Genomic DNA, 24,080 nt, shown 5'->3' on the forward strand with positions numbered 1-24,080 from the left:
GTTCACTCTCTAGGAGCTACGCCACTGAGCTGAGGGATTGAATTGAAATACTTCTCTATTCTCTTCCAAAACGCTCCAGCCTTCTGCTCATTACTCACTATGGGATCCTTGCTGGTGTTCAACCAAGCACTGATGAGAAGAATGTCTTCTTTTGGTGTCTGCTTTCTCCTTTCCACCGGTTTAGGATCTTCGGATCTCTGGATACTAAACCTAGGAACCTCAGAAGACTCTACGTCTATTGGTTGACAGCTCTGGGAATTTAATAGGTTAACAAACCCGGGAGAGTTTAGGGAAAAATGATTCATTTTGGTTTTGGTCTGTGTTTTAAAGTAGGTTTGTATTTTCAGAAGTGGATTTGCTATGTTTTTAAACTAGTTTTTAAGTTGACAGGAGAGAACAATGAAACAAACTCTAACTACCAAACATTCATTATAGTTAAGTACACAACAACTAGTTCACATAAAGCATTCATTACACATCAAATCAGTTGAAAAACGCGAACATTCATCACATCAACCAACCAACACGGAATTAATGAAAGTTATTTAACAGAAATTAAGTTCTATTCCAGTCTAAGTTAGAACTAGTTCTACTTCAGTTTAGTTTCGTCTAGCTTTTAAAAATTTTTAGTTCTAGTTCTACTTCAGTTTAGATTCATCTAGCTTTTAAAAAAAAATTAGTTCTAGTTCTAGTTTAGTTTAGTTTCGTCTAGCTTTTTTAAAATTTAAGTTCTAGTTCAGTCACAGCAACCACCCAACACATAACAACCAAATTTAAGTTCTAGTTAAGTTCTAGTTCTTACCATTGGTTTTCATTCGAAGCAGACCTTCTCCAAGTCAGCGACCTGCACAGTGAGGTTATCAACCTGCCCACTGAGGATTGTGACATGTTCCTAGACATGAAAACATCAATGAAACTGTTAGTGACTTAATAAGCAAATGAACACATCAATGAAACTATACAAAATATTTACTACGTTAATATTCAAATATGAGACAGTGAAAAGTAGACTTCACTAACCTCCAGTATCTCAATCTGTTTATTGAGATTCGGCACCCCCGTGATCACCTGCTCAGCCTCCTCCACCCGCTTAATGAGGTGTTTGATCTCCTCCTGGACACCTATCACCCAAGGCTGACGATAATGTAACCCATCAGCCTTGTTTACAACATAAACACAAATAAGAATCGCGTCTGTGCAACATAATTTATACAAATTTGGCAATTGAGACTTATACCTCGTAGTTTTTGCAGGTGAAGAAGCGCTTCCCAGGAAGAGTGTCGTACTCCTCGTTCCCCCGAACCTCGTCAATCATTCTCCCACCGCACGCACACCTTCTCGGAATCCCGTATTCTGAATCGGCCACGTATCCTAGCATGTTGATGTACTCCTTTTGCCTCTTTGTCTCTCTTCTCTCTTCTGCGGGATCCATCTGTACCAGAAAACAAAATGATTAGAACATAATGACGAAACAATATGATGAAACGAAATCCCCAAATCGATTTAGAACCCTAACTCGAAACCCCCAAATCGATTTCGAATCCCCGATAAACGAACCCTAAATCGAACCCACATGACGCTTTACAACCATTAATCGAAACCCCCAAGACGATTTAGAACCCTAACTCCAAACCCCCAAATCGATTACGAACCCTAACTCGAAACCCCCAAATCGATTTTGAATCCCCGATAAACGAACCCTAAATCGAACCCACTTGACGCTTTAGAACCATAAAACGAACCCCCAAATCGAATTCGGAACCCAGAAATCGCTTTCGAGCCCAAAAATCGATTCAATTTAACCATGAATCAACGCGGTTCTGACCTGAGATCGTGGAGGAGACAGTCCGTCGTCGATTAGATGAGAGAAGCTCCGGCAGTAGGCGTCGCACGAGATATCGCCTCCGAGAGCGAGAGAGAAAAGTTTTTCGGGAGAGAAGAGAAAATGAATAATCTCACGCCCAACCCTAATTTCGTCGTTGTCAACGCGAAAAGGCGTGGTGGCCATTGGGGGTTTGACACGTGGTTTGACCCTGTATCATACGGGTTCACTCCTAAGACCCGGGTCGCCGAAATAAACCCATTTTTAAATTTCTTTTGGTTTTTCGGGCCTAAACCCGAGCCCATGAACCCTTTTACAACCTCTAATAGGGATGCCCTAAGGGTTACATTACATGAACTTGTGGGCGTGGCTATTTTTGTATGGACAATAAAGATGCATAAAAACTTCCCTTTTCAAAGTAATTAATAGCTTTACTTAATTTTCATACGGAATAAAAACATAGTACATTATACTCTTACAAAATGAATTAACTCATGAAATTCAATTACAGGTTAGAATTGGTTCATTTTAACTAAAAACAAATAATATATTTTCCAATAAAATTAAATTCTTTTTTTGAAATTTGTGTGACAAATACACTCGGATCATTAAACAACACTTTTTGAAACCAAAGTGATTTTATCATTGAACACTTTATACGTCCGTCACACATTAAAAAAATAATTGTAGATTTAAACTTTTTTTTTTTACTATTTTAGTAATCAAAGGACCGATGGACGGGATTGGGGAATGGGTAATAGGGTTAAACAAGGTACATTAAGAAATAAGAACGCACCCTCATGTCACATCTCTACCTGTCGCTCGTCTAACATACAATTTCCATCTAGTCATCTTCTCTGATTCTATCACATGTCAATTATTTTATGTCAATTAAGTAACGAACCAATTAAATAATACAAATTGAAATCATTAAATGCTTTGGATGGGCAACGCAGACCATATAATAGTCGCCATAACTGAAACATTGGTTGAGGAAATTAAATGATAAAGCTAGTATATGCAACATATATAACGAAATTTTCTATTGGTTTGGTTAGAAGAAGACACAGAATGGTGACATAAAGATGAGAAACATTATCTCCGGATTCTAAGGTTACGTGTTACGCAATCAAGAAACATACACATTAATGAAACAAAGATTCAGCCGTTCAGGCAACATTTAAATAACACTATATCCTCACACAATCATTATAATAAGATGATGATATTATTTGAATTAAATTTCCCTTTTAAAACCCTAGAATTGCAACGACTTTGAGTGTCAAGAAGCATAAACAGATCCACTTTCCTCCTAATTCCCCCCCCCACATCTTTATGTAGTATGGAACCAACAATTCATGACTTGTAAAACCCTAATTCTATTCTAAGAATTCAAAAGAGTTATTCTGCATTATGTCAGATTAACATCATGACCTTGGGTTAGGAAAGAACTGTGTACCGGGCATGAAAGTGTTAATCGGAGTTGGATAAAGAGAGGATGGATCATTGTAAGCCGCCGCGGAGGAGCTGCCTATACGACCGGCGTTTGGAGTGGAGGAAGAAGCCGTTGCGACCGTCATAGATCCAGCTGTTATGAGATTCAGCTGGTGTCCTCCTCCGCCACCAGAAGAGCTCTCACCCGTGGCGATTGCGTTGTAGCCGCCGCTACTTCCAGGACCCTTGTCGTAGAGAACGCCTTTAAAGATGTGACCACCGATGCTTACGGCTGTTTGGTAAGCAAGCTCTTCTTCTCCATCTTCCACTGAGCTCACTCGCACGCATCTAAACACTGCCGGTGAGTTCACCTCCGCCGGGAAATCTCCAACCTCTAAACCTAGATTTTTATTAAAGACAAAGTAACAGTGTTTTCTCAGAGATTAATCAGATGTTTGGTTATATACTTATATATAATAAAACGTTAATATTCATTTATTCTTCGAATATACAGGCCACTGAAAAGAAGGTGCAGAGAATTAGAGAAAGAACACAGACTTTAAGATCGATGAGAACAGCTTGTTCCTGTCAATCTAAAATAGTCAGAGTTTACTCCAAAACAGTACTTTCACAAAAACAAAACTATATCACAAATATGAAATATATATATATATATATATACACACAGATATACGTATAAAAAAACTCATTTTATAAAACTGATAAACAAAATAGGGTTTTATTTGGATCTTTTAGGCTGATCCGAATCGTTACTTAACTTTATAAAAATGATTCTTGCATCATTATTTCACGACCTTAAATAATTAACATTACACTGATATATATATAATACCTGAAGCGTTGTGGGTAGGTATGCGAGTGCAGACAAGAGCAGAAGAAGTTGCTGGTAAGTTCTCACGTTGGCGTTTGGGTACGCCGCTGTCACCGCGTGGCTGGTGCGTGCGTGGCTGGTGCGTTTGAGGCTGAACCGTGGCTAGCTGATGTTGTCTCTCACGGCGTTTTGCGGCAGGAACCCACGTGCTCCTCACGTGAGTAGGACAGTCGAAGCCACGGCTCTTGCAGCAAGTTCGACACCTAACGTGAGCACAGTCTTTCTTCGCCTGATTCCCACAGTCTTGACAGCTGGCACCGTTTCCTCCTCCGCCGCTTCCGCCACTCCGCATCATCATGAGCGCCACTGCTCTCCTGGCGGCGGCGTTTGAGGTTTCGCCGGAGATATCGAATTGACTATGGTTGCTTGGTCCGACTCCTAAACCAGCAGCTGAGGAGTAAAGATCTAACCTTTGTTGATGTTGTTGATGCTGGAACATGATTTCTTGCTGATTGTGGTTTTGCCATAGCTCAAGTGTGCCTAAAGCAGCGTTTGAAGAGGAAGGAGCGTTTGCGTTTGTGTTAGGGTTTCTGTACCAGAGCCAAGCCTCTGATACAGGCGGAGGAGGATTCCGGTGTTCTTCTTGGCTGTTTCCTCCCCCTCCGCCTCCTCCTCCACCGCCTAACGAGAAAAACCCGGCCATTCACTCGCAACACGACCACTATCCATATATACTATACCACGCTCTAAAGATCCTCTCTCTTTCTCTCTCTCTCTCTCTCTCTCTCTCTCTCTCTCTCTCTCTTAATTTTCTCCCTCTAGATCTTCGAGACTATTGAGAGTAAGAGGGTTACTAGGGTTTAGGTAGAAGAATTCATTCTCTGAGTTTGGAGTGTATTGAAGTTGAGTAGCTTTTAAGGGTCAGGTAAAGGCAGAGCTCGTTTGTCGGTACGAGAGAAGAGTGAATATTTAAAAAAAGGGGGAAAAGAGTATTTAAGAAACACACAGAGAGAAAGGGAAAGAAGAAGAGAGATCAGAGAGATGTTTAATCACCTTTCTCGCGCTCTGCAACGCCGCCATAACCTTAATAATCTCTCTCTCTCTCAGTCTCTCCCCTATACACCTCTAATTTAATTCTCTGTCTCCTTCTCTCTCATCTTCTTCTTTCCTTACTTATCAAAAAGAAAAAAAATCTTCTTCTTTCTTTGTTTCCAGATTTTACAAAAAAAAAAACAATTTTTACATTTTTTTTTCTTCTGTTTTAATTGTTTTTAATTTTCTCTCTCACTACCAACTGGCCACACTCGAGAGAACATTCATCTCTAATCGTTCAATTTATAATCGGACGGTTTCTGTTCCCCCTCTTACATTGTGCAGACTGTTATATGTTTTTTTTCTTAGTATGAATGAAATACAGCATATAACTAAAATAAAGGAGTGAACAATACCACTGATACTAATTCATTATGGTAGTACAATTCCATTTTTGATTATCCTAAGATAGTTCTATATTTCGGGACCTAATAATTAGACCTCCTAATCATGTCTTAGAACTGACGCCAAAACTAAAAACCTTGTCAAAAGTCTATAGGTATTTTTTGGTATTTGTGAGATTAACTGTATCAGACCCTTCAAATCAGTTATTTTTTCTTTGTGAGTGAGATAAGAAAAAACATAAACATGTGGATTAAACAAGTCACTACTTTTTTTTATCAACACGAAACTAAGGTAATAAAAAAATCTAACTCAATTCGGCGAGTCAAATAGGAGATACTAAACTAACATCTGTCACAGTTGAAACAAGTCATTACATATTTTAGATTTGTGAGGATTATCCGCACTAATTCCCATAATCTTTTAAAAGACTTTTTTTTTTAATGTTCATTTATTAAGATATTACAATTATGATATGAAAAAGATTATATAGACGATTCGACAACCGATAATACTATCTGACTTATGAGGACCTACGACTAACTGCATCACCTGAGCCGTCCTATGAAGATCCACGTCTGACCAGATTTACTTGCACCATATTGAAGATCCCTTGTAAGTCTTTTTTCCGTAGTCTTCATAATTGTTTAATAAATCGGTTCCTCCGGGACTTGAAATCTGGATTTCCTGTAATCTGCAAGAAATTACATAGTCTGGAATTCAAACCCCAGACCTGGATGTAGAAATCTTTAAACTTTAACTATTAGGTTACGGTGCTTTCACGTGTTTTAAAAAGAGTAGTACTCAATTTAGGTTCAGATTGCACTATGTGGCTTAAATTTAGCGTATAAAGTTATTAATTTGTAGCTGGAAAGCAGATACTTTTGTCCATGTTTATTGTTTCCGAGGAAAGAAAATTACTATGATATACACATTTGTGCATATATGTATTATACTAGTATATGCTAATAATTTTTTTTGGTCAAACACTATGCTACTAATATTTATATTTTCTCAACAAAAAAATTATTTTTACTTGCAAAATTAAAAAAACCACGTAAACACACCCTGCCTTGTAGAGAGACAAACGTACGATTCTTTTTTTTTTTTTTGATCGAAACAAACGTACGATTCTATTGCGGTGCCCTATATCTGTATTGTTTTTGTATAAATATAATGTTCATACAGTTATTATATATATAGACAAACACACACCTCTATGCCCGTGCCGTGAGCATCATGAATCCTAATTAATTAACTAACCATTATAATTATCATAAATCCTTGAATTGCCTGAGAAAAACGGCACGAACAATCATGCGTGTGTATGTTAGTCATGTAAATAAAAGTTAGATCAAAATCTAGAGACGCTAGTATGTATGTTAGTCATGTAAATAAAAGTTAATAAGATGATAAAAGTTAATTAGAGATGGCGACATTTAAAGGATTTTTAGCCAAAAGGATGGAGAGTTGACTAATTGGGAAGGGGTAAATTAGTCATTTCAAGATATTAGATTCTTTTTCCAAAATTCAATTTTGGGTATTGACTATTGAATGAATAGTTTGATTACAGGCTAAAAGCACCACCTCGCCGCCCTAGGACCGCTTCTTGATTTATTTTCAACTCCATTTAAGTTTTCTCAATAATTCAAAGCTAATAATCAATCAATTTATTGTTATACAATCTGATACTGTGGTTTTTTTTGGGTGTAAACTGTGGTTGTTTTACCTCTTGCGTTATGGATTTGTATGTCCCTCGTTTGACCAAAAAAAAAAGTATATGTCCCTCGTATAATTGCGTTATGGATTTTTATATGTCCCTCGTATAGCACAATATATCGAATAAAAGTTAATAAAGGCAGGATTAATTAATTTAAATGGGGTTGTGATCGATACAATACAGTCGCGAGACAATGACCTTTTCCTCTCTCGTAGTCTATTCTTTTTTTTTTTTTTTTTTGCTCAAAAAAAAGTTTATTCTTTTTATTTGCTACGCTACAAATCTATTAATATCAAATTATATTATACATCATCATTTCCAAATAATAGTTTCAGGCAGAACTAACACGTTAAATGGTTAACCGAGTTTGAAGTTATAGAATAGATTGATGGAACTGATAAGCCTAGGAGTATGGAGTAGATTTGGACTATCACGAAAATTAGGATGTTATCAAAACATTCATGCGCACAGCGCACGCCCGTGTGTATATTATTATATAAAAATGTGAAGTTATGCATGAATCATGGCAACGTATATTGCTGGTATAAATAAAAAAATTGTGTATATATAGGTTATAATGTGTAGAACATATAATTTGATGGAATTTAATTTAGCATAAGAGATGATAAGACTTTCGCGACCTCCCCCTGCACGAGTTTCTAGTCCAACCTCACTCTTTTTATTTTTCCCATTACATTTTCTATGTATTAATTTATTTTTTTATGAAACGTAAAATCTATACTATTAAAGCAGAATTCCTAATACGATTTCGTCCTTAATTTTTCAGGTTATTTACAATATCGTACACTGACATTTAATTTTAATATATATATTACGTATTTAAACTAACAATAGAATATTCCCTATGATAATTAATGCTTTCCATATTTTGTGAATGATAATAATTCTATTTATTATTTAAATTATACTTTCTATTTAATTTGAATATTATTTTTAATGCATAGTATTATTTAACGATTAAATATGAATATATACATGAAAATTAAAAAAACATTATTAACTATGTCGTTTTGTACATAATAATGATATGCCAATTTTGAGTGTTCAAAAATACCGTAAAACTTTTCATGAAATTAAATTTTAGATCTAAAATAAATATAATACAAACTTATCACAGTTTATTAACAAAAAAGAAACTAATAGTCATATCCATAAAAAAAATTCTATTACCATTGTTTCATTTTCTTCAAATGACATGATACAAATTTCATTAAAGTCTAAATTATTACAAGTTTTTTTCAATTTTATATAATATTAAAAATTATGAACTATTTAATAAAAATATCAAAAAAATATTATTATATATTTTTGGGTTTTCAGCGAATCATAGATTTTTGGATTTTATACAATTTTGAGTTTTTTTACCAAGTTTTATAAGATTTGAAGTAATTTATTAATTAAATTTGAATCGGATAATACACAAATCACCGGATCTATCGGTTTAGCCAAGGTTCTGGATCGGATATGAAAACACTACTTGAAAATCAAATATTATAATATAAAAACTTTTTTAAAACACAAATAGAACAACTTTAAAATTATTTGTTTTCTAATAAAATTATAAATTTAATCAAATTTTATTAAAATGGTAAAAACTACACGCGCTTTAAAAACGCGGGTTAAAATCTAGTTTATTGATTAAAGTAAAAGAATAGACATATTTACAAGACACTAATGAAACCTAAGAGCACTTCCAATGGAGATTTTACCCATTGAAGTTCTAAACTTGCTATATATGTATATTGTAATATATTGTATATGTGTATGTAGTTGTGGAGTCCATTATTTCGTGGAGAACCCCTCCTAAAGTCTCTTAAATCTTTGTTTTAGAACTCCAATGGATAGAACCCCCACAAAATAATGGACACCACAACTACATACACATATACAATATATACATATACATATATGGTAAGTTTAGAACTCCAATGGATAGAACTCCTATTGGAAGTGCTCTAAAATGAAAATAAACAAGGCTAAAAAGAATTTTTTCCTCTATGTATTAAGCCGAGACTTTGAACCATCGTTGCATGAGTACAACATACTTATGATCAGCCTTGTATCGAAGAGATGTAATTATATTGTGCATTGCGTTATCTATGACCTGAACAACTTGATCCACCGTACGGAATCCAGTCTTATGTCTCATCTCATTTCTCTCCTTCTATACATGATAAATGCAACACTGAAACACTATTTTTTGCAGTATCCGGTCCAAATTTGGAGATTATTCATGCTCACAAACTGCAAGGAGATCATCAAGTTTGGGTCTGTTATATTCCCTCAATCTGTTTGCACCTTATTCCGGACCGTAAAAAAGTAGGGACAAGCAAAGATGACATGATCTCGTGTCTCTTCCCGCTCTCCACACAAAATACAACCCTATTGGATGCCCCAAGCTCCCATCGTATCTCCTGTTGACAATCTGTTTCTCACAGCCAACCAAACAATAAAAGATAACCGTGGCACTCCATGTGAAAACTAAACACTCTTACTCCACAAAACTGTGGCCCTCCTCTCTCTGATTTGGTCCCAAGTTCTTGTTGATAAAAAACAAGGTTTATAACGATCATCAGAGTGCTTCTAGAGCACAATATCCCCACCTAAATTGGTATCAGGCACTGGCTCACTCTGATTACGAGCATGGAGCTCATGAAAATGTCGACTTCTATTTTCCCTAACCATCCAACGAGCTTGCGTAGCCGCATCACATACCCGACCATTGCGAGCAACACCAAGATAACATGTACCAACATCACCTGTGATGTCTATAAGCCTCCCCATTCGCGGCCAATCATCAAACCAGAAAAAGTAGTCTTACCATCATTTACTTCAAATCGCAAAAACTGGTATACTTGTGCTCTCAGCTTCAAGAGTTTTCTCCAAACCCAGAAACCTTTCCCATCCACCTTGACATACCAAAAAGAATTATGTCTCAGAAAATATTGTTGAATCCAAGAGACCCATAGAGAACTCGTGTGCGAAAAGATCCTCCATATTAAACTCATTGCAAACACTTTAGATGAATCTCACATCTTCTGAATGCCAAGTCCTCTTTCTTCTCTAAGACAACAAAGATCTTCCCAAGCCACCTTAGCATTATGGGTCTGATTAGGAGATCCAGACCATAAGAAAGCGCTAGACATGCTCTCAATCTCATATAGATAGGCTATAGGGAGAATGAAAGCTTGACTCTAGAAGTTAATCATACTTGAGATAATTGATTTTAATCAGTTGTAATCTACCAGCATAAGTTAAGCACTTGTTCCTCCATGATAACATTCTTCCTCGCACCTTATCTATCAATGGCTCATAGTCTTGTTTCGATAAAGCTTTAATGGTAAGTGGCATACCAATATAGCGTACTGGTAGGCTCCTAACCTTGATCCCTAAGCTTGCTGTTTTAGTAAGAAATGAGGATACATCATGACCCGTAGCAAAGATGGAAGATTTAACTGCGTTTGTGTGAAAACCATAAATGGTATCAAATTTATCCATAACGGTCAGTAATGATCTGACAGAGCCATCTGTAAACACAAGTATATCGTATGCAAAGCTGAGGTGTGTAAGATTCACTTCCCAACACCGAGGATGACAGCCAGACTGTGTGCTCCTGCTGCCTTGTTCAACATCTTTGACAAGACATTGTTCAAAATAACATATTTATAAGGTGATAGAGAACATCCCTGATGAATGTCCCTAGCACTTCTGAAGAATCCTTCCAAGCTACCATTTACAGGCACTGAGAAAGAAGTTGTAAAGATACACACTCTGATCCAAAGAATACACTACGCTAGAAAACCCACTGCCTCCAAGAAAGATGTGGTTAATGACCACTTAACCGTTCTGAACACTTCGGAGATATCGATTTAATCGCAACTCTGTTAGAATTCGTGGTCCTGTGGTACCCATTTTCGAGCTCAGAAGCAAGAAGGACGTTCTCCAGCAGCAACCTCTCTTTGATGAAAGCACTCTGGTTTGATTCAATTGCCTCTGGAAGAATTGTTTTGAGATGAAGAGCCATGAATTTGGAGATGGCCATATACAACAAGTTGCAACAAGCTATTGGCCGGTAATCCTTCATGGTATGCACCTCCTCTGTTTTAGGAATGAGGGAGAGGATCGTACTGTTGATTCCTGGGGGCATAAAACCAAAAAAAGAAGAAGGACCGCACATGGGTGATAAATTCTTCCACAATAATTGGCCAAGCAGCCACAAAGAACTCCTTGGTAAATCCGGCTGGCCCTGAAACATTATCATTAGGCAGTGCTTGTAGGGCAGATATAATTTACTCAGCTTCGATAAGAGCTACAAGACCTGCAGCAGAGCCTACGGAGCATCGATAGGTTTACATTTCCAGTAACATGGGATAAGAATCACCTTCATCACCTTGATCTTGAATTTGGAGGAATTTCTAAAAATGCAGGACCGCCTTTTTCTTTATATCAGAGAGCTTTGTAAGAATGGCTTCATCCTCACTAACCAGACTCTTAATAGTATTTCGAGAGGATCTTGTCTGCATAGCCCGATGAAATAAAAATGTATTGTGATCACCAGCTCATAACCACCTGATACAATACTTTTGACGAAATAAATCTTCCTCAATACTTGCCAATTTATACCACCTATCAGATGCCTCAGCTGCCACAACAAATGTAGCTGAGTTTGGATCCAAAAGTACATGGTTCGGACATCGACGTATTTCCTCAAACGCAAGCTTGGTTTTGTTAGGTAAAATCCCCATAGTGAGTTTTGTTGAGAATTCTCAGGTCACATTTCAGTAGCTTCAACTTGGCATGGAACTTTCCCAAAGCTGATCGAGAGTGATATATAACATGTGTTGAGTCTCATACTCCTTTAACCACTGGCAGAAAATCAGCATGCTCGGTGAAATAGTTGAAAAACGGAAAGGCTTCCTTGTCTCATTGAGGGTGCCTGGTAAGTGACCCACACATCTAGCATGATCGGATATCCCACCTGCTTTAAATCGCGAAGAGGATTGAGAAAAACCCGCATTTATCAAAGCTTGATCCAATTTTTTTCCTATAGAATCCTCATCCCGCTTGTTCCACCATGCAAATAATGCTCATGTAAACTCCATATAAGTGAGGTTACAATTGCCCACAGTATCCTGAAAGGTCTCATTCCTGTCTATGAAGATCATGAGACACCACCACGAGAATGCTCAAGTGAGGACATAGTTGCATTAAAGTCTCCAATAACTATCCAAAGCAGATCGAGATGGTTGTACGCAGCTTGAGTTCCTCGCAAATCATCCCATAAACTTCTTCTTTCCACTTAACAATTCGATGCATACACTGCAGAACAAATAAACTACTCTCTTGTCTCCGGCACCTGAACAGCACAAGTAATGACCTGAGAACTGATGTGTAGCCTAGTAACAGCCACCTTATTTAACCAACATAACCAAATACAACCCAAATGATTGTAATCATAGTTAGCTATAGAAGCCCACCCTAGTAAAGCCTCAGCCAAACAATCTCCATTGTTTTCCTGTTGAACCATGTCTCCAACAAACAGCCAAATAAAAAATTTTCTTCCTGAATCTATCTTCGAACCTCCATATGTTTACGAGGCATATTGAAGCCTCGCATATTCCATACAAAAAATAACTTCATAACTTCTGAGTGGAAGTTTTTTTTTTTGGAATTGGTGTTGATAAGTTTTTTTATTGGAGTTGGTGTTGATCCTGACCGTTTTAGTTGTCATCAACTTTTTATTTTCCTGACATATATTAGTTGTCATTATTTTAAATTCGAATGTATAAATAAATATTTAAATATATAAAACAACATATATATATATATATTTTTCTTTCTATTTTGATACCTATGTTTTTAAATATTTTTTATTTATAGAATTTGAATTTATATATTGAGTGAAATGTTTTGTGGATACATTTTTATGGACGACATTTTATTAGCCGTGGATAGGTGTTTTGTGGAAACTTCTTCTAAGTTTTCATGGATAGACAATATTTAATTGTATGTGGATCCTTCAACATAAATTTTAATCAAATCCATACGATTGTGTCCACGAGAACCACCTACAACCAGTTGTTGTAACACAATCCACAACATCCTAGAACATCCTAAAACTCAATGGAGAAATTGTTGTAATTAATCCACAAAAATCCAACACACCTCCAAAATAAGAAAACCAGATACACAAAAACCACATTCAAGAATTAACAAAGATGTCATGAAGTACAATTCCAAAAAACAAGTTACAAAACTATCATGTCGGAAAACCAGATACACTAAAAGGATTTGTTCGTTAGACACATGGAAGATATGAATATAAGGCAAACAACAAACCGACAAATGCTGCATTGTCGACACTGAACATGTACTTATGGATGGATAAGTATGGATGCAGTGCTTGTGGTTACGGTGAACAGGTGATGGGGAGTAGAGTGTTCTTCACCGTTCTCAACAAATTTAAGAACAAGGAGGCGAACAAGAAGACGAGAGTTGAGAGTTTATTCTTAGAAACAAAAAAAGCTAAAATGGTTCGATTTGTGGACAATTGAGTCACCCGAAGGAGTAGTATGGACATAATTTATGTGATTTGGTGTTTTGTGGATGATGGAGTCATGAACTTTGTGATTGTGGTCAGTGGAAGTGTGGATGGGTAAAATCGAGGCAAGAAATTTTTGGAATGGGATTTCTATGTTGGACAAGGGATCTGGGGATCCGCAATCTGATTTTGATCAGTGCTCAAAAATGTGTAGTGAAAATTTCAGTATAAGCAAGTCCAGGATTGAGACGTAGAAGAGAAATTGAGCAAATCTAAAAAGATAGCTTTTGGAATAAAAATCAAACCTTTCATGTTGAAAATTGTCGGTGAACCAGTCAAACAGATCTCGAAAACGGCGGGTTTGGGTTCGATGTGAGATGGAGGAGATAAAAATTACAGTTAGGGTTGCGGCGGGTTCCAAGATACAACAATATCAAAAACGATGGCTCGATGTGAGTGGAGGAGACAAAGAAACCGGACAGTTCTCAACAAAGAAGTTGACAAGAGGAGATTTGAGAAAGATTAGAGATGAATGTGACGATAGATTAAATCAGGATTAGGCTAAATAACATTATGGAATGAAGACAACGGTGAAGAAAATAATTGAGTTGTATATTAAGTTAAGAGAAAGAGGAATCGGAGGTTTTGAGTTATCAATGCAAAATAAAATAAAAAATATTTTTATGATACATTATTTATTCAAACACGATTAATGTATAGTTTAAGGGCAGAATAGACAAAATGATCTGAGAAAGTGTTTTACAAACTTAAAGTGTCGAAATATGTAATTGAAAACACAAAATATGTCTTTTAAGGGTAAATTTTTCTAAATATATAATCAGGTGTTTCCGGGCCAAATTCAAGTTTTAATTCGTGTGATTTACAGATATTCATACTATCATATAATGCGTTTATGCTGACAAACCTTTTTGTTTTGTTAAAGATGACAAACCTAACTGAAGTCGTATTATAAAGATTTGAGCTCTGGTCTCTTAAACGAATATTGAACCCCTAAATTATTATGAATTGGTCGTGTTAGTTTTAATACGGAATTTGTTAGAATAATACCTATTGCATACGTCTAATTTAATTACAAGACAGAAAATTAAAGACTTAGTTGATGCACATTCACATGTTACAGCAAGTATGAACATACTACTACAAAGCCCGTTTTACAATAAAGAAATGAAGGGTGGCATAGACCAGTCAAGCATTGGTCTATGATCTCTAGATCTTTTAAATAAATTTACATAAAAAAGACTTTTAAATTTTTTTAAAAAAATTCTTTTATCAAAATCTTTGGTAAATTGTTTATAGTTTTCAAAATCTTTAAGCCGACTGTGACCGAATTAATCAGAATCTGTTAAAACTGTAATTGTAAACTAAGTTATAACAAATTAAGATGTTTCTGCTTAGTGCATAGCAGTGATTTTAAAACCCGGCCGATCCGATGGTTAAACCGGATTTGAGCATGAACCGGTTACATAGTTGGATTAGATTTAATAATTAGTTCTACCATGAACCGGTCACGTAGTCGGATTGGATCTCAGAGTTATTAAACTGATAAAAACTACTAAAACTATAAAAAATCTATAAATCATCCATATAAACATAAAACTAGTTATATTAATAAGTTTTATGTTTTAAATTTATTTATATTTTAGTTATGTATCATATTTATTAATATTATCTTTAAATGTATACATTAAAAATATATTAAACCAGACTATTGAATCAAATTTGATCGGGTCGTATGTATCATATTAAACCGTGATCCAAAAATTATTGGTTTTGGACATTAATTATTGGTTTTGGACATTAATAAAGTAACATTGGCGCACTGCGTAGTACTACGTAAGAAATAAATAAATAGTGAATATAGGAATATTTATTAAATAGGGGAAGGATGGGAACCAGATTTGACGCGGAGGAGAAAAGGAGAGGGAGTGAATGATATGAAGAGTGAGTCCCCCCAAAAAAGGGTATAAGCCGCAGAGTCTTGTCCCTTCTCGAGCCCTGTGTGTGTGTAACTTGTCTACCTCTTTTTTTTGTTCTTTTAATTCTTAATTTTTAAATTTAAAATTTTCACAAAGTATACATTACATACGTATACAATACGATGAGACTCATACGACGAATACACCATCCAAGAGACTTCAACCACAATATGCTGTTACTCGCCAGAGTTCGTTAATTACGAGCTATTCGTGAATATAAATTAGGGTTTAGTTTGGAGGATACTTATTCAAATAAATGAATAATAATGTATGATATTTTTATCATAACTATTTTATACCGAGCATTTATGTATGTAGAGAGATTTTGGAGTATAGTGCTTGGTGGCTTCTCATCACTGCTACTTAACAAATCTTTCTTACCGAGACAGGGAGAGAACAGTGTTTCTACAATGAGCCATGCTTTCACTGTCATATCATTTATTGCTCCGTCATATCCATTTTCTGTTCCTTTTTTTTCAATATCAAATCTATATGTATATAACGTTAGAACCAAAGAAGCAAAAGAAGAAACGATTAGGTGAGTTACTTTATTTTTATGTTTTGTTTTTATGGCAAAAGCTAATACATAAAGATGAGCTTTTAGTTTCTTACATTCTATATTTGATCAAAAAAAAAAAAATTTCTTACATTCTATTTGGTGCAAGAGTAGTTATTGGAGAGAGAGAGAGGGAAGAAGAATGTAGAGTTACAAACTTGGTTTAGGTTCTGTTATGTTCTTTTCCTCTGTCTTCTCTCTATCTCACTTTCGTTTCAGTTCCATATCTAATCAGAAGCTGATGGAACTTCTTCACATGGACTGTGTTTCTCAATTGGTCCCACTTTGCTTTCACTTCTTATACATACAATCATGGTTTCTTCATATAAATAGGGTTCTTGTAGGAACGACGATAATCATATAAATAAATGTATACTGTTATTTCAATTAACTTTGTGATTTTAAATATATCTATTATTTTAGATATATTAAATTGCATTAATAATATTTCTTTTGGTAAAAAATGCATTAACTTTTTAAACTGAATAATAATTTACAATTAAGTCACTCAAATAAATAAAAATTATATATACAGTTCGGTTATTCATTGTAAAATTTTAAATTTATTTTTGTGAAATATTATATAATCTGATATATGTTATTTTAATAAAACACAAAATATATAATGATAACCGATTTAGAGTTTTTAAAGAGAAATCATATTGTATAACCATCAAAAAACTATAATTTACCCTATAACCATATCAAATTCATGGCTAGAATATGCTATATATATTATTGAATATTACAATATATACCCCTAATTAATCACAACCCCTTATCTTTTTTTTTTCTGTTATTCATTTATTCTTTCCACCTCTTATTTGTTATGATCTATATATATCCTTTCACCAATATGATTCGAACAAATTTTTATATCATTAAAAGCATACATAAACCAAGAGCTCTTAGTCTATTGGTATTGAAACTCCGGCTGGAGTGCCCGCCCTGGGTTCGAGTCGTCTTGGCCACCTTCCCGTCTATAACCGTGCGTGCCCGGATGGAAGGCCTTGTGGAGATTAGTCTGGACTTACCGCCTGGGAACCCCACGGTCATCAAAGCAAAAAAAAAAAGCATACATATTATTCTGCATATGCCACCATACTTTGAATCCTTTAAAATAGATATATATGGTTCGATCAAATTATCTATTTTTTTTTTGACGTAAAAAAGACCGTTCTATTATTCAAACTTGAGGTGGTCTGGGTAACCAAACCGGAATAGAACAACCAATAAAATGTAACTCCCTATAGAAGAATCTATCAATCTTAGCAAAAAAATCAGCAGTCTGATTGCGCTTCCAACTTAAAACCATGTTAGATACCATATTATATTCGGGTTTAGTTATGGGCTTCCAACTTAAAACCATTTGGTTTTAAGTTGGAAGCCCATAACTAAACCCGAATCTAACATGGTATCAGAGTCCAAATTCTAAATACCCTAAACTCCTAATCAAAATTAAAAATTAACCTTTCTGACCGGGTATAAAGGTCGTGATTAACCCTTCAAACGGAGTATAAAAGTTGTGTTAAACTCGCTCGACCGAGTATAAATGTCCTAAAATTCTGAGATTTCTGGCCGATAAGAGCCATCATCTCGAGAACGGCTATTAGGGATATATATCCCACATCAGAAATTCTAAGGGACATTAAGTAATATATAAAAAATCTATTTTATTAAAATAGACCCTTTCTAAAAATTCATATTTCATATTTTTTTTAAATGGACTCTCTCTAGAAATTCATATATCATTTATTCCTTAATATCTATGACTTACTAAATCAGTGCATATATTCGTTAAAATATTAACTACCTACGGCTATAAAAATGGTTGATTTTTTTTTTTTTGACATCAAAAGGCCATTTTATTATTCAAGGCTGAGGTGGTGTGTGTAACTAAACCGGAATAAAACAACCAATAAAATGTAATTCTTTATGGAATGATCTAGCAGTCTTAGCTAAAAAGTCTTATATCTGATTGCACGCTCGTGGAACATGAGTGATGTTGAAATCCGGGAAGCATATCTGTAGCGTCTCTATCCTCTCCAATTTCGTCGCAAAGCTTGGCCAAGCCTAAGGTTCCTTTATCATTGCAATAAGCTCCTTACAGTCGGTCCCGAAGCTTTGGCATGTTGAATGTTGAAGCATATTCTCCATCGCCCATCGAAATGCTTCTACTTCTGAATGCAAGGCTTATTCGCGTTGAGTGAAATTTCTTGTCCCAATAAGTTGAATATTCCCACCACTGTCCATCCATACCCATATGCATCCACTAAAGTGAGCAGAGGATATCCAAGATCCATCTAACAAGTAAATATCACCCAAGCTTATGACTTGGGGTTTGTCAGTATTGTTATCTTGTATCACTGGTTGTACCACTTTGTTGGCATCAAACCAAACTTGGCATTCACTTTCTGCATGTCGAACTAGCTCCAAATGATCTATATCTATCCCCCTGAAAAGTTTATCGTTCCTAGCCTTCCAAATATATCATATTATCCAGGGATAAGGATCCCTATCTCGTTTTGGCTCGATAATGTTATTTTTCCTCCAGCATAGGTATTCCATATTTGTGTAGACACTTGGTACTGGGAATATGTCTGGGCTTATTGGAGTTGATGATAATGACCAAACTTGGAGAGCTGGCGGACATTTGAATATGGCATGGGTTACAGTTTCTTTTAGTTCTCCACATCTTGGCCAGTAGTTGTCACACCTCATATTACGTCTTGTTACATTCCTTGTTACTGCCACATGACCAGTTAACAATTGCCATATAAGTTGATATATCTTCTTAGGCGCCTTTAACTTCTAAGAAAAGGCTTGGAGCTTAGTAATGCTTGGCTCCAAAAATTCCTTTCCTTCCGTTGTCTTTAATAAATTCAAAGCCACTCAATATCCAGATTTAACCGTGTATTGGCCATTCCTTGTGTAGTTCCAACATAATGTATCCCGACGATGAGTTGAGCTTATGGCCAAACTCCTTATGAGTGGTATGTCCTCAAGATTGACATTGTTCTCCAATAGACCAACATCCCAATCCTTCGATACCTGGTCAATGAGATCGCTGACTCTCATATTAGGGTGCATAACTGGTGCTAGGGGGATAGCTGGTCTCGCAGGGGTCGTTGGAATCCACGGATCCTCCCACACCTTGACTTCATAACCTGAATGTATCTTCTGTCTGATCCCAGTAATAACAACTTCATTGTAGCAGAAATGCTTGTCCACACATAGGATGGGCTGCTAACAGTGTTCGCTCTTAGTGGAGAACTCAATCTATAGTATCTTTTCCTCAAGACCCGGGCAACCAAAGAATCAGGGAATTGAACTAGTCTCCATAGTTGTTTTGCCAATAGTGCCAGATTGAATTCATGGATCATACGGAAACCGATCCCACCTTCCTCTCTTGGTAAACATACTTTTTTTCTATTTCGCCCAGTGTATTCCTCTTTTTTGGTGGATTTGAACTCCACCAGAATTGGAAAATGGCACTGATTAGGTTTTCACATATCTCCAATGGGAGAAGAAAAGTAGACATAACGTATGTTGGAAGAGCGAGCAAAATATATTTAATCAACACTTCCTTCCCTCTTTTTGAGAGCCATCTACCTGTCCATCCATTCACTCTATGCATCAACTTATTTTTTAGAAATGCAAAAAGTTTGCACTTGGATCCACTAATGTATTATGGGATACCTAAGTAAGTTCTCATTCCTCCTTCGTTCTGTATTTCAAGTGCATCTTTAATCTCTTGTCTAATAGTTGCATTAATCCGCTTACCAAAGAGTAAGGATGATTTATCAAAGTTAATACATTGACCTGATGCTTTGCCATATTTTCTGACTACTTTCATTACTTCTTCACATTCACGGGGCTCCGCTTTACAGAAGAAAATGATATCATCTGCAAAGAGAAGGTGGGATACTGACGGACACGCGCGTGTGACGCGCGTCCCTGTTATCTTTCCTTGGTTCTCTGCATGATTGAGAAGGCTAACGAGCGCTTCCGTACATAGAATAAAAATGAAAGGAGGCAAAGGATCTCCTTGGCATAGACCTCTACCTGAAACAATATTTCCTCTTGGCTCTCCATTCATAAGGACCTTATATTTCACCGACGTAATACAACGCATTATCTAGGTGATCCATGTTTTTTGAGAAACTCATCTTGCGTATGACAGCTTCAATAAAAGACCATTCCATCCTGTCATATGTTTTGCTCATGTCTGTCTTGATGGCCATCCTTTTATTGCGTCTACTTGGTTTAGTTCTCAGAGCGTGGAACATCTCCTGAGCAATCATAATGTTGTCTGAAATCTGTCTCCCAGCAACAAAAGCTGATTAGGTTTCTGATATCAATCCTGGTAGCACTTTCTTTAATCTCTGGGATAAGACCTTAGAGATTATCTTGTAACTGACGTTGCACAAGCTAATGGGTCTAAACTGAGCCATTTTAATGAGGCTTTGTTGTCTTTGGGATGAGACATATATTTGTATCATCCAGTCCATTCGCCACCGTCCTCTCAAAAAGGAATTTATTAACCATAAGAGTTAAATCCTCCTTTACTATATCCCATAATTTCTGATAGAAAAGCGCAGTCGTCTCATCTGGTCCTAGAGCCTTTTTTGGATGCATAGCAAAGATCGCTAATTTGACCTCCCATTCAGAGACCGCAGCTGTAAGGTTGTCATTCATTGATCCAGTGATTGTCGTAGGAACTTGAGCTAGTGCTTCTTTAATGTCCTCTGGATTTGATGATTCAAAGATCTGCCTAAAGTAGCTAGTAGCAATGGCTACTAATCTTTCTTCATCCTCAACTATATTTCCATTCGCGTCTAGGAGCTGTGTGATTTTATTCCTTGCTCTTCTTTGCTTTTTTAATGCATGAATTTTTTTTTGTATTTATGTCACCTTCTCTCAGCCAAAACACTCGACTCTTCTGTTTCCAGAACATTTCTTCTTCTTTAAGAGTATTAGAGAGTTCCTTCAACGCTGCTGCAATTTCCTCAGTTGTAGCGTTATCATCTGCGTACAAACCCTCCACTTTTTCTTTAAGCTCCTCCACTAATTTTGCCGAGTTAACATTATGTTGTTTCCTCCATTTTCTCAAGGCTCTTCTGCAGCTGGAAATATGTTCCATTATAAATAGTCGCATTGGGAGGAAGATCAGGAGATTTCCATCCCTCAAGAATAACTTGCCTTAGCTCCTCATTATCCAGCCATCTTTTATCAAAATTGAATTTTTTTGATCTTTGATCTCTCAATTGGCTTTATGAGTATGTCTGCAAGAATCAGACGATGGTCCGATCCCCATAACCTCATATACTTCACAGTCGAGTGTGAAAACTTCTCATGCCAATATGAATTTTCTACTGCTCTTTCTAAGCGACATCGAACATTTGTTCCTCCTGCTCTCTTCCCTACACAAGAGAGCATGTCCCCCATGAAAGGAAACTCTAGCATCCCACAGTCATTAAGTATCTGCTTACAGGGGAGGAATGAACTATCAGGACGTTGTCTCCCTCCTTCTTTCTCATTATGACCTGTGATTTCATTAAAATCTCCTATCATGAACCAAGGTCCATTTCTTGTTGTTGAGAAACGCGTAAGACGTTCCCAAACTTAGTATCGTCGTTCTAGTAAAGGTCCCCATAAACAAACGTCATATAGACTTTTATTCCATCTATGACTGCCTTAATGTCAATCGTACGGTTATTCGAAAATAAAACATTAACTTGAAATTCATCCATAAAAAATAAAGATAAACTTCCGATGAGTCCAAGTAGCTCAACAGTAAACAAATGATCAAATCCTAAGTCGGCTTGAATGTTTTGCAACATCATCCTTCTGTTCTTCGTCTCAGAAAGAAACACAAGTCCTGGGCGATGCTTCTGACACATCTCTGTAAGGCGTCGAACTGTGAGGTCGTTCTCAATCCCTCGACAGTTCCAATTGAGTGTCCTCATAGATGATTGTGGGATGAGTTTTTGGATCCCATTAAACCATCACTTGTTGACGAACCACCTCTCATTTTTTTTGAACTTTGATGGTGGTGACTTGATTTTCTTACATCACCATAAGACGATGTCGAACGCTTCCGAAGAGAACCCCGACGAAGAATCTCAAATTTTCTGCTCGGAATACCCAAAAATGGTTGGGTTCACAATTAATGAATCACATATGACAGCCTTGGTAAAAACGTATACTGATCGACACCGTTTTCCATCTCATCCAATTTCAGAAATTATATCCGTTTAGTTTGACCTTCTTCTATGTGTATATCGACTATTAGAAACTCTAAATTTTATACTCTAAAAATATAAGAAAATATCCGTAAGCTTGGACGGATCAGTGCCTAGTTATATCATTAAAAGAAGATATATACTATTCTGCATATGCCATACTTTGAATCCTTTAAGACATTTATATATTTCTCTCAAATTTTTCAAGATACATATATCTCTTAAAATAGATGAGTAGCTTTAAATAAATATATATTTATATAAAGCTGAAAATAATCTTTTGTTTATATAAGATGATGTTCATATCACATCCCCATCTTTTTTTTTGCTTGATTATTCTTTAGTCGTATTTATATGTTTTCTATGAATATCCTATATGTTGTGTAATAAGTAAGAAGTAAATATATATATATATCGTGTACGAGAGAGAGACGAGTGATAAAGCCTTTATATCTTATGATCTTATATTGTCTTTCTCATCGTACAAAGGAAGGAGAAGTACCATATTTATACTGTCAAGAAATACATAAAATAATGGTACGTCGGTTGGTCAAAGGCGGTGGTAAGTAAATGGATAATCATCTTCTGCGATATCTTTTAACACTCCTCGTTGATTATCCATTTTCTATTACGTAGTGCCTCGTTAAAAATCTAATCACGGAAAAACTCTGTGGGATAAAAACCGTGAAGAGGGAAAAAGAGTACACTGCCGTAATCTCCTCCTGAGAATAGTGGACTTAGCTTTTTCCTTACAGATCACGCAAATGCCGCATTCTGATGCCATATACGTGTCTTCGGAATGTTGTAGTCGAAAGAGCTTTTGTAAACAAGTCAACTGGATTGTCGCATGACCGTACATATTTGATGTCCACCTTTTTATTTTTCTTGAGCTTCCTTATGTACGAGAAGAATCTTGGAGGGATATGCTTCGTTCTGTCACTCTTAATGTAACCTTATTTGAGTTGAGCGACACAAGCCGAATTATCTTCAAATGTTTTCGTCGGCTCTTTCTCGTTGACTATTCCGCTTAATTCTTATATGTGGTGACTTATTGACCGATGCCACACATATTCTCGACATGCTTTGAAGAAGTCGAAACCTAGGATCGTTTCTCGGAACGCTATGTAATCGCGGTTTTACCAATTGTAAAACCATATCCAGTTTGTGTTCGACTTTATAAATAGCATGTATCTGCAAAACCATACCAAACTCGGGTTTTCTAGAATACATCAACCCTAATTTAAAACATACCTTGGAGAGAACGGATATTCTCGACGCCGTTCCAATTTCCATGAATAGGAAATGAGCAGGATCTTGCAAAGACATTAGTGTCTAAAAGTATATTTAATCAAATACAACTCGCAAGATATATAAGCTCACATATGCTTTATTACCATTAGCATCTTCAAAGTACTTATTTATATAAGATCTTCCCAGGATCTTTTAAACATCTCTTTCAACATCGAGAGATCTATTTA

At 36.1% G+C, this 24,080-nt stretch overlaps 1 protein-coding gene across 2 annotated transcripts; it reads right to left on the minus strand.

The window, feature by feature from the left end:
- Positions 1–806: 806 nt before the first annotated feature.
- On the minus strand, positions 807–5,336 carry LOC106301134 (protein SHI RELATED SEQUENCE 1). Of its 2 annotated transcripts, none has more exons than XM_013737460.1 (5): positions 4,110–5,336; positions 3,282–3,656; positions 1,238–1,432; positions 1,021–1,158; positions 807–892 (listed from the first exon to the last, which is right to left on the minus strand). In XM_013737460.1, the coding sequence occupies exons 1-3, from the start codon at positions 4,789–4,791 to the stop codon at positions 1,308–1,310; spliced, it is 1,182 nt and encodes a 393-aa protein (XP_013592914.1). In that variant the 5' UTR covers positions 4,792–5,336; the 3' UTR covers positions 807–892; positions 1,021–1,158; positions 1,238–1,307. The 2 variants fall into 2 exon arrangements, with proteins under 2 accessions (XP_013592914.1, XP_013592915.1); XM_013737461.1 differs by having other exon boundaries at positions 3,257–3,656; positions 4,110–5,335.
- Positions 5,337–24,080: the final 18,744 nt, after the last annotated feature.

The sequence above is a fragment of the Brassica oleracea genome, chromosome C1 (genome assembly GCF_000695525.1).
Source record: "Brassica oleracea var. oleracea cultivar TO1000 chromosome C1, BOL, whole genome shotgun sequence".
Lineage (NCBI taxonomy): Eukaryota > Viridiplantae > Streptophyta > Magnoliopsida > Brassicales > Brassicaceae > Brassica > Brassica oleracea.